The sequence below is a fragment of the Typopeltis vanoorti genome, chromosome 21 (assembly GCF_054136105.1).
Source record: "Typopeltis vanoorti isolate ZY-2024b chromosome 21, IOZ_Tvanoo_1.0, whole genome shotgun sequence".
Classification (NCBI taxonomy): Eukaryota; Metazoa; Arthropoda; class Arachnida; order Uropygi; family Thelyphonidae; genus Typopeltis; species Typopeltis vanoorti.
Window position 1 is genome coordinate 60,171,019 of NC_143569.1, and position 15,651 is coordinate 60,186,669.

A 15,651-nucleotide genomic window follows, 5' to 3' on the forward strand; every position below is an offset into this window, starting at 1 on the left:
ATCAAGTTAGCGTGTCCGCTTTCCAATCAACAAGTTGTTGGTTGCATGTGGTGACTGTCTTGATGACAGACGATTTATTTCCCGGTTTGAGATCACCACTCTGCTTATTGGAGACCTAAAGTGGTCCCCTTTGAGAAAAATGGTTTTGTAATTGTGTAAACTTGGGGGGGGGGGGGGGGTCACATAAAAAAATCGATTAAAAGCTTGGTCAAAGTGGATGTAAGTTTATGTCAATGACTTGGATTTTTTAATGCAAACACTTGTTTATCTTGTCTGAACTGCAACAGGCATGATTTTTTAAAATTATCCTCTTCTTCTCTCTTCTACGTGTTAGGCCTACTGGCCTGTTACAGAACTATCTTAAGCCCTTCTAAGTCGCACCCGTCCCGAGGGTGCGACTTAGAAGGGCTTAAGATAGTTCTGTAACAGGCCTATGCCTCCCGGTGTGTCCTAAGCCTGCAATGTTGCGTGTGTTCACGGGGCCGTTTTGCCTGCCTGCAGAAGGAAAAACCCCAGCTAACTGGGGAGAAAAACCCTGCTGTCCACAACCCCAAGACTGGCTAACTTGGCTATGTCTGGGAAAGATCCTTAAGCTCCTCACGTCGGCAACGGGAATCGAACCTAGGACACTCCTTCCCCAGGCATATGGTTGCGAAGCGAATAGCCAAGTTAGGACTTGGCTATGCGCTTCGCAACTGTGCGGACTTTTTTTTTTAGTATTTCATGAATAAACTTTTATTATTCATTAATCTATTCATTGTTATTTCATTCAAAAAATAAAAGAAAAGTTACGGTGGGAGTTAATATATATTTCAAAAATTATTGCATTGTGCCTGCCTACCTATCCTGGTAATGAAAATGTCTGGCGCATATGCAGCATAGCTTTGTGATTAAGAATATTTAAATTTAAGAAACGAATTTTTAAAAAAAAATGTAAAAAATCTTTTAAAAAATAAATATTTAAGAGTAAGAAATTTTAAAAAAATTAAAAAAGAAATATACGAAATATTCTGATCATTTGAACTAATCTAATATCACAAAACTTGAAATTTTTATTCCTTATGGGTTTTTTTTTTTTTTCCTTGCTTATATATTGGCCTTGATGAACTCTTTAACGCTATTAGAATCAAACCAGTCAATAGAAAAATTGGTCTCAATTATCAATGTTGACTTGGACAATTTCGTAGACATTAAGTTGGCAAGTATTTACAGGTGAAGTTGTAAAAAAAAAAAAAACACCTGTTAAGAGAATCGGAACTACTTCGACTTGCAAACGAACTGGGGCATCATTTTGAACTACGGTGGCTGGAAAAGTCTGTGGCAGGTTCTCTCCCCCCCCCCCCCCCCGCAGACGAAGCAGACAAGAGTTCGTGTTTATGCACCCTATAAAACATGTCCCATTGCTATTAACAGAAAATATCCTTAAAAAAAAAGCCGCGACTGTAATTTAAGCTATACCGTCCGTGACGCACCACGCAGGGACCAACCCATCACATGCCAGACAGAGTTTGAATTTTTGTCCCAGTGGGCCGGAGAATGGCGGGGATGAAGGAATGATACTCGGCTGCGGAGTTCAATAGCGACGCATGCCATTCTACGGGGAGCGATTCGGTGGGTCTTGTACTCGGAACAGAGCCATTCAAGTGGCTCAAAGACCCACTTCCGGTATTGCTATTGAACGTTGACAACCGCTGTCCGACGATTATAACGGCTACCGAAGAGAAAGCGACTGCAACCTGTGACCCTCGGAACAGTAACCCCAAACCGTAGGACTAAAAAACTATGCGGACTTGGACGTTCACTTGTTTCGTTCGGAAAATAGCGACGGGCGAGAACCATGAATGGGGGGCTCCAGAAGTGAACGTGGGACCACAAGCCGCTTTGCGTTCCTTGCGCTTTGTTTTCCGAAGGGAAGACAGCGAAGTAGGAGATGGGGGAAGGAAAGGTCAAAAACAACTAGCATCCTAGGTAAATGAAGGGAATCGAAGAATTCATAAGGGAGAGGTTCTTGTGGATGTGGGAGAAATTTCATTTATTCACCGAGTTGAATAGAGAAAGGGGGGGGGGAACGAAAATCGGATTTAGTGATCGTAGTCCAGATTTTTATGGATTCGGAAATGTCTTTTGTAAGGTTCGATTGTAAACATACGTTACGTTAAGTCAAGTGGATCCAATCTATGCACAAGCTGGAAAACATGCTGACAGTTTAAATCCGATCCGTGAGAATATATCAAAAAATATAAGCAAAGATATAGGCCCGCGCGCATCCAAATACCCATAGCTACAAATTGCATGCAACTGTTTAATCCCCACACGAGTGTTAAATACGTGGAGATCGGCCAACCAATGTTCGCAACTTCTGTTTTAGTTCACTTCTATTGTTTTCATCATACATTGCGAACCGATTTTGTCTTTTATCAAATGGAAACAAGTCCTATTTTTCATTGCCCGGTCTCACACCGGACAATGAAAAATAGAATACAAAGCGGGTCATCTTAACGCTTATAATATTTAAAATTCTAGAGACGATAAACCAATTTAAAACATGAAACTTTTTCAAGCCACTTCAGGCCTCCAGTAAGCGGTGTAGTGGTCTCACACCGGGCAATGAAATTCATCTCCCACCTAAAGACAATCACAAACATCCATGGCTACGGCAGGATCCGAACCCGCAGCCGTTTGACCACTCAGTCAACCAGGCCGGCAATATCAACGAAAATGATATATCCTGTGCTGATGCTCCCCTTCTTTTTTCACTTCGAGAGCTGTGAAAATATCTTCCACAACAACGCTCGATTGGCGTTGTTAGGTACCTGTCCCTAATCTGTCTGACAGAGACTTTTTTACTCGAATATATTTAACCGATGACAAGTTTTATTACACGTATAATAAGTCTGGGAACCGTGAAAATCAGTGTAGTATATAACTATAGTCGGATTACATCAATTTACAGACAAATCGTTCATGTGAGAGTATTTTAAATTTGTTGTATTAATAGTTTTCTGCCAGCCTGATTTGTTGTAACACAAATTTGTGTCACATCATTGTTGGAACACAATGATTTCTTTTAATGATTTAAACGGTATTTTGCCGCATATTTTATTACTAACAAAAATAATTTTATACGTATTTCAATTCCGAACCATGATTATTACAGACTGTACTGAGTTGGCGTTTACTCTAATCATAACATAATAATTATTTTATAAAAATTTATAATATGATGTTGTGTTTTATCATTCCGAGAGAGAGAGAGACAAATGAAATATTTAGTTTAGGTTACTAACGGTATTTTATAATTATGGTTTTCAGAACCATTTCGGTATGGCGCAAACGCTACTCTCGGGAAGCCCATTATGGTTTTCAGAACCAAACGTTACTGTCGGGAAGCCCAATAGGAAAGATCTAAAATTAAAATGTCACAGCGATGGTAAAAAAACACTGATAAGTATTAAATTTGCGACCGACTTAAAAACTGTGGTAATTTTTCTTGGAAAAAGCAGGATCATAAAAGCGGGATGATGTGATTTTTTTTTTTTTAAACCATTTCTTTCGGCTGGAAAAAACGGAGTTCAAATCTTTCCCAGGATGCAAGGAACCTTTTTAACAACTTTTCATCTGAAGGTGAGTTAGCCAGTCTCGTTTGGGAGTAGTAGGGTTCCCCCTACCAGGAACTCTGGTGTTTTTCATTCTGCCAAACCAGAAAACATGCTGGAGAACGTGCGCAGTGATCATACATTAATCCAGTGGCTTAACAGCCGTAGTTAATGAAGTCCTAAGTCCGAATATTTAAACGCGCTGCTCTTGCGTTTGTTGGAAAAATCAGTCACTGCATAATTATTATTATTGTTATTATTATTATTACGTGACACCTCCAGGGAGTCCAAGGACTCATCGTGGGAGGGCACACTACCCTACGGCAATGTTTTAGCATATGTTTACAAGTGACAACTTTAAGTTTGATCCCCGAAAGAGCAGGAAGTGCCGGGCTTTGGATTACTGATCATCGCAATAATATTTCTCGAAAAATACCGTATATCAATATGACATAATGAGTCAAATCCAGAGTGAAACCCAAACCAATGAACTGTTTAAATGCATTATTCTAATAGACACAATACTTAATCTTCTACGAATATCAGTCAGTTGCAAATTAATACAAATTGCCGGCCTGGTTGGCCGAGGGGTTAACGTATCCGCTCTCCGGCTGCGGGTTCGAATCCCGTCGTGGGCATGGATGTGTTGTGATTGTCTGTTGAAATACTAGTGGTGGTGACGAGTGGTAGATGGCATTGATTCAGTTTCGGTTAGTTGTAGTTGGTGGATTGAGTGGTGGAGACAGAGAGATGTAGAGTAGGTGTCCTCCCTCGATGAGTCCTTGAACTCCCTGGAGGCGCCACATAATAATAGCAAAACTATTTCAATATTAGAAGAATTTTTGTTCATTATAATGAATGAAAGGGAGAGATAGATGGAATCTTGTTTCACATCAAATGTTGCCAATAATAGCTTATACATCGTTTCTACAAAATAATGTTGCATTTGAAATATAAATGTTTTATATTTTTCAAAGTGTTTGACAGTTATTCTCTGCTCTATCTTGTGGTTGTCCGGTTATCGTTTTCCGGATAGATGGGACATGAACTTCTCCGAATTTCTGAAAATATTGTACTTTTAGATGACCATTTTCCGAATGGTATAAAAGATCCACTTTCTTAGTCACCTCGTTTGTAGTCCCAATTTTACATTCTTAAATTTTCTTCTGTGTGGTTATATAAAGTATACACATCAAAGGCGACGTCTGTGAGTTAAAAAGACAAAATTAATATTGTATTGTAGTACACATGTTAGTTTAAATCAAATACCGGGATTAATATCTCCATTATGCCGAATGATACAAAACTGCATGCAACGCGTTGCCATAGCTGTACAATATGTGCCAGGAGTTATTATCCACCAAAGTTAAGATGTCAGTAGAATAAAGACAATTCGATATTCTTCCGGAATCTCGGATTTGTTCATTCTGCAAAACAAAGCGTTCCCTATTAACAGACAATAATATACTAGCTTCCATTCCTCTGGCATAATTTCAATAACGTACATTAAGTTGGTCTTCAGTGATTTTATTCATGAGGATATCAAATATGTACTTCATTTATAGCTAACTTTCTATATAAGTAGGTAAGTTTAAAATACATCCGATGTAACATCAATTAAAATAGGTTTCAAGTATCCCACAAATTCAGGTTCTATTTGATCTCACACAATTTTAAACCCAAGTTCCTCATCAATGTTCATCACATCACTGATCCCCAGGTCTTGTTTTTCAGTCAAATGGAGCTCGGCAAATTATTCTTCCGAATGCCCTACCAAGGCGCAAATTTAATGTTGATGTCTCATTAAACTTAATTACTAGCGCCAAAACAAAACCGTAGGTTTGAAACTGATATGAATAAACAAATCAGATGTTTTACTTGCTTTTTAAATATAATTTCTATATAAAATAGCAATACGAAACGTAAACCTGATGATAACAAAACATAAATAAATAAAATAACGAAGAACAGAAAAATATTGTTTCAAACAAACGAACCAGATAATTTTACTATTTTTAACTGCTCTTTCAAGACGTAAATTTAAATAAAAATGATCCATATGTATCGCTTAATATATTCGAAAAACATTTTATAAACATTTTTCATTCATAATAATCAGTTTCAAAGATTATTAAGCGATATCGTAGCAAATAAAATATTAAATGCATTTCTATAGGATTAGTTTAAACTTATCAACATCTCTCATTCTAAACTGCAATTGGATAGTTTAATGCTTGGAATTGTATTTAAAAAGAAGAAACTTTAAAAGATGGAACTGAGTCCGGAACAGGCCACTTGGCTTATAAGCTTGGAAAGGAAGAAGAAGAAACTAAACAATTGCAATTGGGCATGCTGGTTAACCCAGCATGGTCAGTCGGAACAATATACCCCATGTGTTCGAGTTTTATGGTTTCCGCTTAGTGGAAACAAACGGACCACTCCCTGCACTCAGCAAGAGTTTTTCACCAGAATTCATGCTAAACTGCACCACTAATTTCTTAAACGTGGCTTCGGGGCATGGAAGATCACGTGATTGGAACAATGGGAAGGTGGGAGAAATGCAGTTATAGGAACTATTGGAGTTCTTTGGGAAATTAATATATAAAGAAGTTCGACTGTCATGATCTGTGAATTTATTATTAATTCATCGTATTGCATGCAAGTCAATGCAATACATTGGGTGGGAAGGGTGGAAGAATTGAATGGGTCTAGAAACTACAAAAAAAGAAATTTACGATTCGTTTCGATGTGATTCATTCCTTGATGTTTAAAGGATGACGAAGGAGTTAAACAATTTGGTTTGCCACCAACGTTTTGAAATAAATGATCTGTTTCCATTCGGCAGTGACCACAAAGCTACATATACTTTATCACGGCGGCGAAGTCAAAGAACTCGGAGGTCAGCAATTATAACCTTCGTCTAGCAATGTCTGGGTTACAGAAGGATTGCCTGACCTTGGGAGCATAGCGAATCAAACAAAAACAACTAAAAAAAAAAGGCAATGAATCTAAGAAAAAACCTTCACGTCATCCCACCCACACTACACTCGAAGTAGCGATACGTAGCATACGAAGCAGACATCTCACGATACCTTCAAGTAGGCAACGACCTAGTATCGCCAACGAAAGGCAATTCACATACATACAGTGTTTGGAATATGTGTGTGTGTGTACGAGTATGTAAACATTAACCCACAGGAGAGTGACGTAATTATCCCCATCCCATTGTTGAAAAACTATTATGGCTATGTTGTGATACATAGTTACAAATGTGCCTATACCGATAGACCTCAGTTGTTAACATTGTGTATGTCTGTGTGTGTGTGTGTGTGTGTATACAGTAACCCTTCTTGGCTACCAGCCAACATTTGTTACTAGGTGTCAATGTTAAATTAGGCTATGAACGGAGCGTTCAAACAGCTGGTCCACCCACGGTATTAGTGGAAGAGAGAGAGAGAGAGAGAGCTGTTGGATGTGCCCCAAATCTCGGTGAAAGTACTGTGCAAGTGCATGTTACCAGACACCCCCCTGTGTCTCTAGTGGTTCTAACTGCGGAAAGAGAGACGCTGTGACAGGAAGTCGCGGAACAACTCCCCTATTGCCTAATCTGAGGATTGCTTAACCTTTAAGTAATTTAAATCCTAAATAATCCCCGACAATAATCGTGGGAACAGAACCCTATAGATCTTTGTCTCACCGGACGAGATCGTTGTAGTAGGGGTATGTCGCTAATGAAATCTAAACCGGAGCACGTGCTGAGAACAATTACTTTCCGTAGCAACAGTTATTCTGGGGAGCATTTAATTAATAGCCGCCTGTAAGAATTTCTCCTAGTTTTTTTTTTTTTATTATTATTATTTTAATTGTGATGCGCTAATTAATGTAACGTATCGCTCAGTAGTGAGTTGATTTTTCGGCCAGTTCGAAACAGCTTTAGAGTTGCCTAAGTATCGCATTATTTAAAAAGACAACGAACTCGGTATACTCCCCGTCTTTTATTAATTCAATCAGCAGACTAAATGAAAGACTAATACCAAGGCAACTCTCTACCTTGCTGTTTGACTTATGAAATAATCATGATAACAAAACATAAATAAATAAAATAACGGACTAATAGGTTTAACCTTTACTTGGGAAACTCATTCTGAAGTCCAACCCTAGGTTACATGAGAACTTTAGAGAAAATGTTTATCACTTTCATGCATTACCCTTCCTTAGCTATCATTAACGATATTTATCCTACTTTCTTGAGTAGTTTATCTCTGGTTATTATTCTCCATTGAAGGGGCACCCAGTCGAAATTATTCAGACAAACTGGCCGACGTGTGTTCGTTGGCCAGTTTGTCTGTTTTGGGATTGACGATGGAAATGTAATTCCCGGGAGGAAAATCTCTGCCACCGCCGAAGGAGATCCTTCAGCTGAAAAAGAGGTGTTCACAAATGTTCTCGCTTTTCAACCGGGAATCGAACCTAGTTCTTTTCTTCCGACTGCACTTCTTCCACTACATGTGGTCTTTACGTCAACCGGTTTCTCTACTGGTCAGTAATCTGCTTTTAAACAGAACAAAAATTGATATTTGTCGATTCATTATCTAGTTCTTTAGTCAAGAATTAGGAAGTTAAAAACAAAGGATGTATGATTTTTATCTTACGGCAGTTCAGAATCAATACGGGCTTTTTAGCTGGAAAAATTTAAGTTTGTGGCGAAGAAAACAAGGAATTTTTTGATAACTCACAGAATTTGTCAATCTCTCATACGCAGACGGATGGGTTTTTCCTACCATAAGCCCCTGATATTATTCCCCTCCTCCCCTTAAAACATAAATTAGCAGAGAACAAACCCGACTGACGCCAATGATCTTGAATGTATTAGTTCACTCTTAATATTTTCCAACAACTGACCACATTTTATCCGTACTTACCAATAATTCCTGGAGGGTGATGGAATTGTCCGTGTAGAGGCATAACCTCTCGGCAACAAGTGGCACGTTTTGCCGTAATTTGGATGCTAAAAATAGACAGGCTGCTCCTAATAATTGTAGTTGACTTTTCCTGATCTTTACTACCGACAGGAACCTGTCCAAACAGTTCATAGCCATAGGAAACACTTCCACTGCACATTCCTCAGCTTCGCACACCTGAAAAACATTTAAAAATGAAAACAATTTAGTTTTATTGTCTTATTACTTGCTCCAAAGATCTTTTAAAACATCAAAGCCTAATAATGTTCATTTACATATTTTAATTCTTCTAAAGCCAAGATAAAATTTGGAACACCTCCAATTTACATTTAACCTGTCCCTAAATGGTAGAATAACCAAATGTCAGGCTTAGTGAGGTAATCAGATCGACTGACTGTTATCATTTCTTTTAATTATTATCGGTATTACTGGCTCTGTAATTTAATGTCTGCACACACGCTTTACATCTAGTTCATTACAGAGATCTCTGCCAAGACATTATTTTTGGTGTTATTAAGACCAAAAATAAGATGATAAAAGCGCATTGCAATTGTGAAATACCACAGCTAGATTCTCCTTAAATATTGAAAGAAATAAAGTGATTACCTTTTGCAAAAACGCAATGATAGGTGTATACAGAGGTCGGTATGCCTAAACAGGAATTCTTTGATGGCGTAATATTGTTCAAAATTCATTAGAATAAAACCACGTATTTCCATTAATGGAGTTAATTAAAACTAGAAATTAGATACAAATATTTCGGTTTATATCTCATAAACCAAAGTTAACGAATAAATAATGAAAATTTCAAAAACAACAATGTAAGCGCGTGGAGAATATCTTTTCGTGTGTAGTTGCGAGAGCGCCTGTCTATCATTGAGATTTGGATGATGATGAAAAACTTTAATACTTTCTATGAAAATATGTTCAGATTTATAGGTGTTTCTATTTAAAAGCTTAGATCCTATGGACAGTGTTATAAACTCCATGTTAAGCCCAACTTGTGACGTATATTTAATTCGATATAGGATCGGCGTTCAAAAATACGTTTCGTCAACATGATTTCCGATGATTTCGCTAGAAGTAAAAAAAAACAGTAAAATATTCAGGTGCACATAATATCCCCCTTAAAGCAAGTCATTCTTTTTATGCGACCAACTTGGGAATTGTCTCAGTCTGGAAATTCTAGAATTTTCATTTTAGAACCCGAACTATCAAACCTTAGATTACAAACCACCCAATTTTGTACATGATTCTAAGTAATCTAGAATACCACTTGTTAAAAAACGTATTCATTATATCAATAATAAATTTGAAAATCTTTATAACAAACTTCCCAACAAGAAATGAGTTCTCATTCTTTCGAATCGGCCCCTAACATAGAAGGAATTTAAATCTTTTGGCCCGAGTACATAAGTTTACAACAGTTCCAAAATGTTTCCCTTGCATAGATTTTCTACGTAATATTGAACGCAATCTCTTTCTCTCTCAGCTTTCCTATGAAGACAAATAAACTACGCTCAGTCAATTTATCTATGGTTCTTAAACACCAAAGTTTAATGTTCCTCTCTAACTTAAAATTGTCACTAATGTCAATGCATGTTCACCGAAATTATATCAACGTTGATATTATAGGATCTCCATTAACTGAATACCGTCCATACTTTATTGGATAACGTCATTTCTCTTGATCTAGTTGCTGTTCAAACACTTAAAACTTATCATGGCAGACCAGCCAGGATTTTTGCAACGACATAAATCTCGACATGCAGATGTTCACTCAATAGGAAGTCATCAAAATTTCTAAATTCTTTTCCAACCTGTTGCCGTCTTCTTTTACGAATACTCCTTTTTATGAAAATGACTTCGTCTCAACGATAATAAATTAAAAGTGATTCTTTGATCTAATGGCTAGTTTGGACATCAACTTACTCCATTATTTTCCTCTTAATGACACCCGTGAACTTCTATCTTATCAATTCCCATCGGACATTGTAGATCTTTTGAAGTTCTTTGGGAATTTATGGGTGATATTTTCGCCACCTGAAAGAACTCGGCTCAAGAACTAGGAGAGTCTTCCTCCAAAAAATAAATAACTTACACCCTACAATCAAATTTACCTTAGAAACATAAACAAGCAATAATTTATTCTTTCTTGACGTCCGCAAACCAACTTCCCCTGCCAATTATATCCATAGACATCAGTCCATTCACAGAAATATGGTACTGCGAATTGCTATCAGGAAAGCATTAATCCGCGTAAATCTCGACATGCCGATGTTCACTCAATAGGAAGTTATCAAAATTTCTAAATTCCGTTCTTCAACAATGTCTTTTCGGTAAGAAACGGTCTTCCCTGAATGATTAAAACCAAAAACTTATAGAGAAAATCGTTAACCGTTTTCCCTCCAAATTTTTGCAATTGGGAGAACAAATAATTCTCATCGCTCATCTATTCTTATATTCAGGGAACCTCTGTTGTTCGTATCGTAATGAGATCCATCCCCCTAACCCAAACTAGTTCCTTTTATCTTCTCCAAAAGATAAACTAGAACCGCCATTGCGTTTTTATTCTCATCCAAATCTCAGTCTCAATGATGGAAATCCTAATAGTGCAATGATATTAAACGTAACGCTCTCGCGAACATTCCTAGGAAATTCAGTCCGTGCAGTTACGTTTTTATTTAAAAAATTTTTCCATTATTCATTCGTTACCGGTGGTTTATGAAACATGAACCGAAGTGTTTTATTTTCAATTAACTTCTTTACTCTGGATACGTGTTCTTATTTTAATCACATGAAATACTGAAACTCAAACTTAATTCCTTCTTTGTAAAAGTATATCATAATCTGTAACTCAACGTTGTGATTATTAAGCTATAAGATTTTTATTTATTAAACTTCAATAATTTCTTATGTAATCTGATGCCCAATTAGATAAATTGATAATTTAGTTAAAATCGTCCTTCAATTTAGTTATTAAAAAAAAAAAAAAAATCAGATACTGCATTCTCCATAGTTCAGGAATTTCGTTATTTATTCGGAGAATTTTTATGTATTTTCTTTTTATTTTTCTGTACCTTCAAATATTCCTCCTCTTTTCTTTCTCTTTCATTCCCTCTTTGTCCGTTTCCCTGCTCCATTCCTAGGAAACGATTGTTTAATGGACACATAATCCGGGCAAATGAAGTGCCAAAACAACAGGCGGTTCCCGAGTCTGAGGGTTTCGGGGAAACATTTATCCCTAAAGGCATAGTTTTAATTACTTGAAAAAGATTAATTTGTCACCGACTAATCACTAGCAGACCCACGGGGAAAGTTTAAGTGATCTGCAAGTTTCCGTATAACATAACTATTATTTGTTGAAGACTTAAAATTTGTTGACCTCACATACCATTAAAGAAAATGGACAAGTGGAGGATATTTGAGAGTGCTAATGCCTAAAATTAGCCTCTTCAATTTTATGGTTCAATAACATCCCAATGACAAAACATCGGACTCCTTGTATTCGACAAATATGAGATTCAAGAAATTCCCACGGCACAGCAAGCATGCGAGAAACATGTCATCTATTAAAAATGAAAGAGAAAAAGTATTGTGACATAAGTTCTTTTACTTGAGTAAAATACATGTCAGCAGAATCATAAATGACTTAACGACCGAACTTGTTCAGCTGAAAAGAGCACTTTCCCTCCACTAGGCTGTTTCTCTAGAAACGTATCTATTTAACGCCAACATAAATATTCTAGCGATGCCATAATTACAAATAAGTATTTTCCCGGACCACTAAAGACGGATTTATATGTTGATTGATGGATTTTCTAGAGGGGGGGATGATTTTTTTTTTCTTTGTCTTCTATGTCTCACGGCTTTTTCGTGTAATCGGTACAAGACGTCTTTCTTTTTAAACACGGATTTCCATGTGATAGATCGATATAAACTGGAAGTTGATGAACAGTTAAAATAAATATGGACTTGAAAGTATTTGTAGCTTTTATTTTTTTTAACGAAAGGCACCGAAAAAATCCTTGGACATTTCAGAGTAGTTTATGCTTTCTCTCGCTTAGTTCTGGGATATAATTCCTAATCGTTTTTCTGCGTGAGCGTTTTTTTTTTTTTTAATATAATTCCACTTTCGATAAACATTCTTTGTTATATGACAATAAAATAATTTTTAATATTAGGTTTGGATGGCATTCACTGATAATAACAATAGTAATTCATTGTTGTCAATGAATTATTTTATATTTTAGCATGACGTCATTATGAGGATTGTTGAAAAAGATAGGAGTAGAAAAAAGTTAACTTTAAAAAAAATATTTGGGAATAATTTTGTTTTAAATTATTTTGGCAGTGACCTAGTTTTATGACTACTATATAGAAGTATCCCATGTTCTTTAGAAGAATTATTTATTGACCTCGCTGTGTCAACAAATACAACTTTATGTTAGCGGAGTCCAAAAATCACCAGGTTTCCGGCTGCCATTGCCAAGATAATGAAGAGATAATAGTTTTCTTTACTTATGTCTTCCCCTTTTCACCCCTGAAAGATCACATTGATGAATGTCTTCTCAGAATGGCACAAGTTTGCGGACTCATCAGAAGATTTTAGGAACTTAGACGAATTTTGGTTATCACACATCGGAATATTTACATGAGTTGTTTTCAATCTTTTGGAAGTTCACAGTACACTTTTTTGATAATATAGTGTGGGAGAAGATTCAGAGCAAAGGAATAATGAAGAAAGTAGAAGACAATAATTTTAAAACAAAGTCAATATAACAAAGTGGAAATTCTTATAATATTTTCCCCAAAAATGCTTTGCTTACTAATATATTCTTACGATAGACCCGCCAACTTAGACGAACACTACATCAATGACTTTTTTTTTTTCCACTTTAGACCTTTAGACCACACATATTACCGTGAGAAAATATCATTTTGCTTTATTCGTGAATGTTTTTCTATTATTATTATGTTATTTTCCATTCTCGAAACCTTTTTCTAACTTCAATGAATGAAACAAATCTAGAATATTAACAAAGACGATATCAACAATTTTTAATATGTTCGATTTTTTTTTCTTATATAATAAGTAGTAAATTATGTAGGGGAAAAAAATTACTTAAACGACAAAACTCAGAGTTTCCATTTTGAAACGAAGTGTAATTTAGATAAACTCAAATGTTATTCTAACTGTAATCAAAAAAGGATTTTTTGCATGTCTACAAACCACTTATTAAAGCCTGAATAGTTTTCTGAATGTTACCGCAATGTATTAACAACAATTTTAATCATAGAATAATAATTTTTATAATTCAATATTTTGAAGAATATTTATAAGTTTTTCCGAAGAATTAAACATGTAAAAAACCAATAGAACAGAATTTTGGAAAAACCGAAACGCAATGTTATGTTTATAATACAATGTTGTGTTTATAACTTAGATATTCATCTTTACGCGTGAAGATGGCACTGTTTATGACCTCCATAATATGAACTGTGTAAACTAAATAACGATAGTTATGTTCGTTCGTAACACAAACTTGTCTAATATCGACTAATTACTAATGCCATAGAGCGACTTAAGTCGCAAACTTCTTAGCAAACAACATGTCGGACTTGAGTTTCGTGCTATCTGAAGTTGAATAGCAGATGAAACAAATATAAGTCCTATATAATATACACATATATTTTTCCGTTATATTTTTATGTATAGTTATGTCTACTCACGGTTTACCTCTTTTAAAACTTATACACATATATTTTTAAACGGCTAGAGACTTTATGTAATTGTTACAGATAATTTTTTGAATTATCTGCAACTGGGATTTGAGAACTAAAGAAATCAGAGAATTCAGGGGATTTTAATAACTATAGTAAGAATATGAATTAGATTTGGCTAGATATAATAGATTCGAGGTATTATACAAATTATACTAATCATTTTTCTTATTATTAAAACCTAGTCTGAGTATGGTGACTTACCTCTAGCATCCACCTAGCAACGACCTCCCTCATGGACGATTTTAGTCCTGTCTGGAAGCACTTGAAATAACATGACGAGATGGTATATCTGTCTTCTGTTTGTAAAAGGTTTTGAAGGACCCTATCATCGTCTAATAACACGCGATCTTCATAGGCCCTTCTCACAAAACTCGGCTCACTTTCACAACAAAACAGTTCCATGATCGAAAAAAAACGAGGCGGACTATTTACAAGCGATGACCACTACTCATCTTGGACATCTTATCGCAACGTGACATTTTTTTTTAAGAAAAGAAAAAAATCAACAACTCGATAAGAAAACCCACACTACTGTCATCTACACGTATACCAAAAACAGAAGACGGAGGGCAAGTAACCCTTCAGACCAGGGTCGGCAGATCTTACATGCGCGCGCCAAAGAATCTGCTGCTGCACTTGTTTACAGCGTCTACTCCAGCGACACACTTGCCGTTACTGTGTTGCCTTCCCTGAGCCAGCTGATCAGCTACGGCAGTTTATCCTGCGCAGTTGCTCCTCAGCCCCACCCACCAGTGACTGGCGTTCCTTATTGCCCATCGGGCTGTCCGTCAACTACTCTGGATGCCGGTGGCTAGTTCATTCAAGAAGGTGCCCAGCGCCGATATACGTGTCTTCACTGTCAGGTGGATAGCTTTCCTTTTCACCCTCGATAGCGGGGAGGGTTGGGAGAAGCCGCGTGCTTTTTCACAGGTGTCTGTGGGAGAAACGATCACACCGTTTTACTCTGTAGAGTGCGCTGCATTCATTTGCGCAAGCTTGAAAACTGAAAATAACTTTTGGTTAGCCATTCATATCCTACAATAAAAGTATTTCTGCTTGAGCTTTTATATTCTCAGAAACGATTAATTTGTGTCAAGACTCCGTCATTCTTTTGTGTTGTCAATTATACTAGAAACGTTTCCCTACCTTTTCTGGTTCAAAGAATCTCAATAACACATTTTTCCTTCATAGTTATCGCGAGAAATATAATGGTAATGTCGTAAAGATTACATTTCCCACGTGAGTTTTAGAAAAATAAATTCACCTCTTTTGTTTGTTTTGATAATAAGTATTTCAAAATATCCAGA

General features: G+C 36.4%; 1 protein-coding gene across 1 annotated transcript in view; it reads right to left on the reverse strand.

Moving 5' to 3' along the window:
* Nucleotides 1-14,979, reverse strand: part of LOC150094893 (G1/S-specific cyclin-D2-like) — a 53,211-nt gene extending 38,232 nt beyond the window's left edge. Inside the window, exons 1-2 of the mRNA XM_090411342.1 lie at nt 14,546-14,979; nt 8,519-8,734 (exon numbers count right to left, since the gene is read on the reverse strand). Of these exons, the coding sequence (XP_090267468.1) occupies nt 8,519-8,734; nt 14,546-14,746 (417 nt within the window). The 5' untranslated portion in view covers nt 14,747-14,979. The remainder of the gene's footprint in view (nt 1-8,518; nt 8,735-14,545) is intronic.
* Nucleotides 14,980-15,651: the final 672 nt, after the last annotated feature.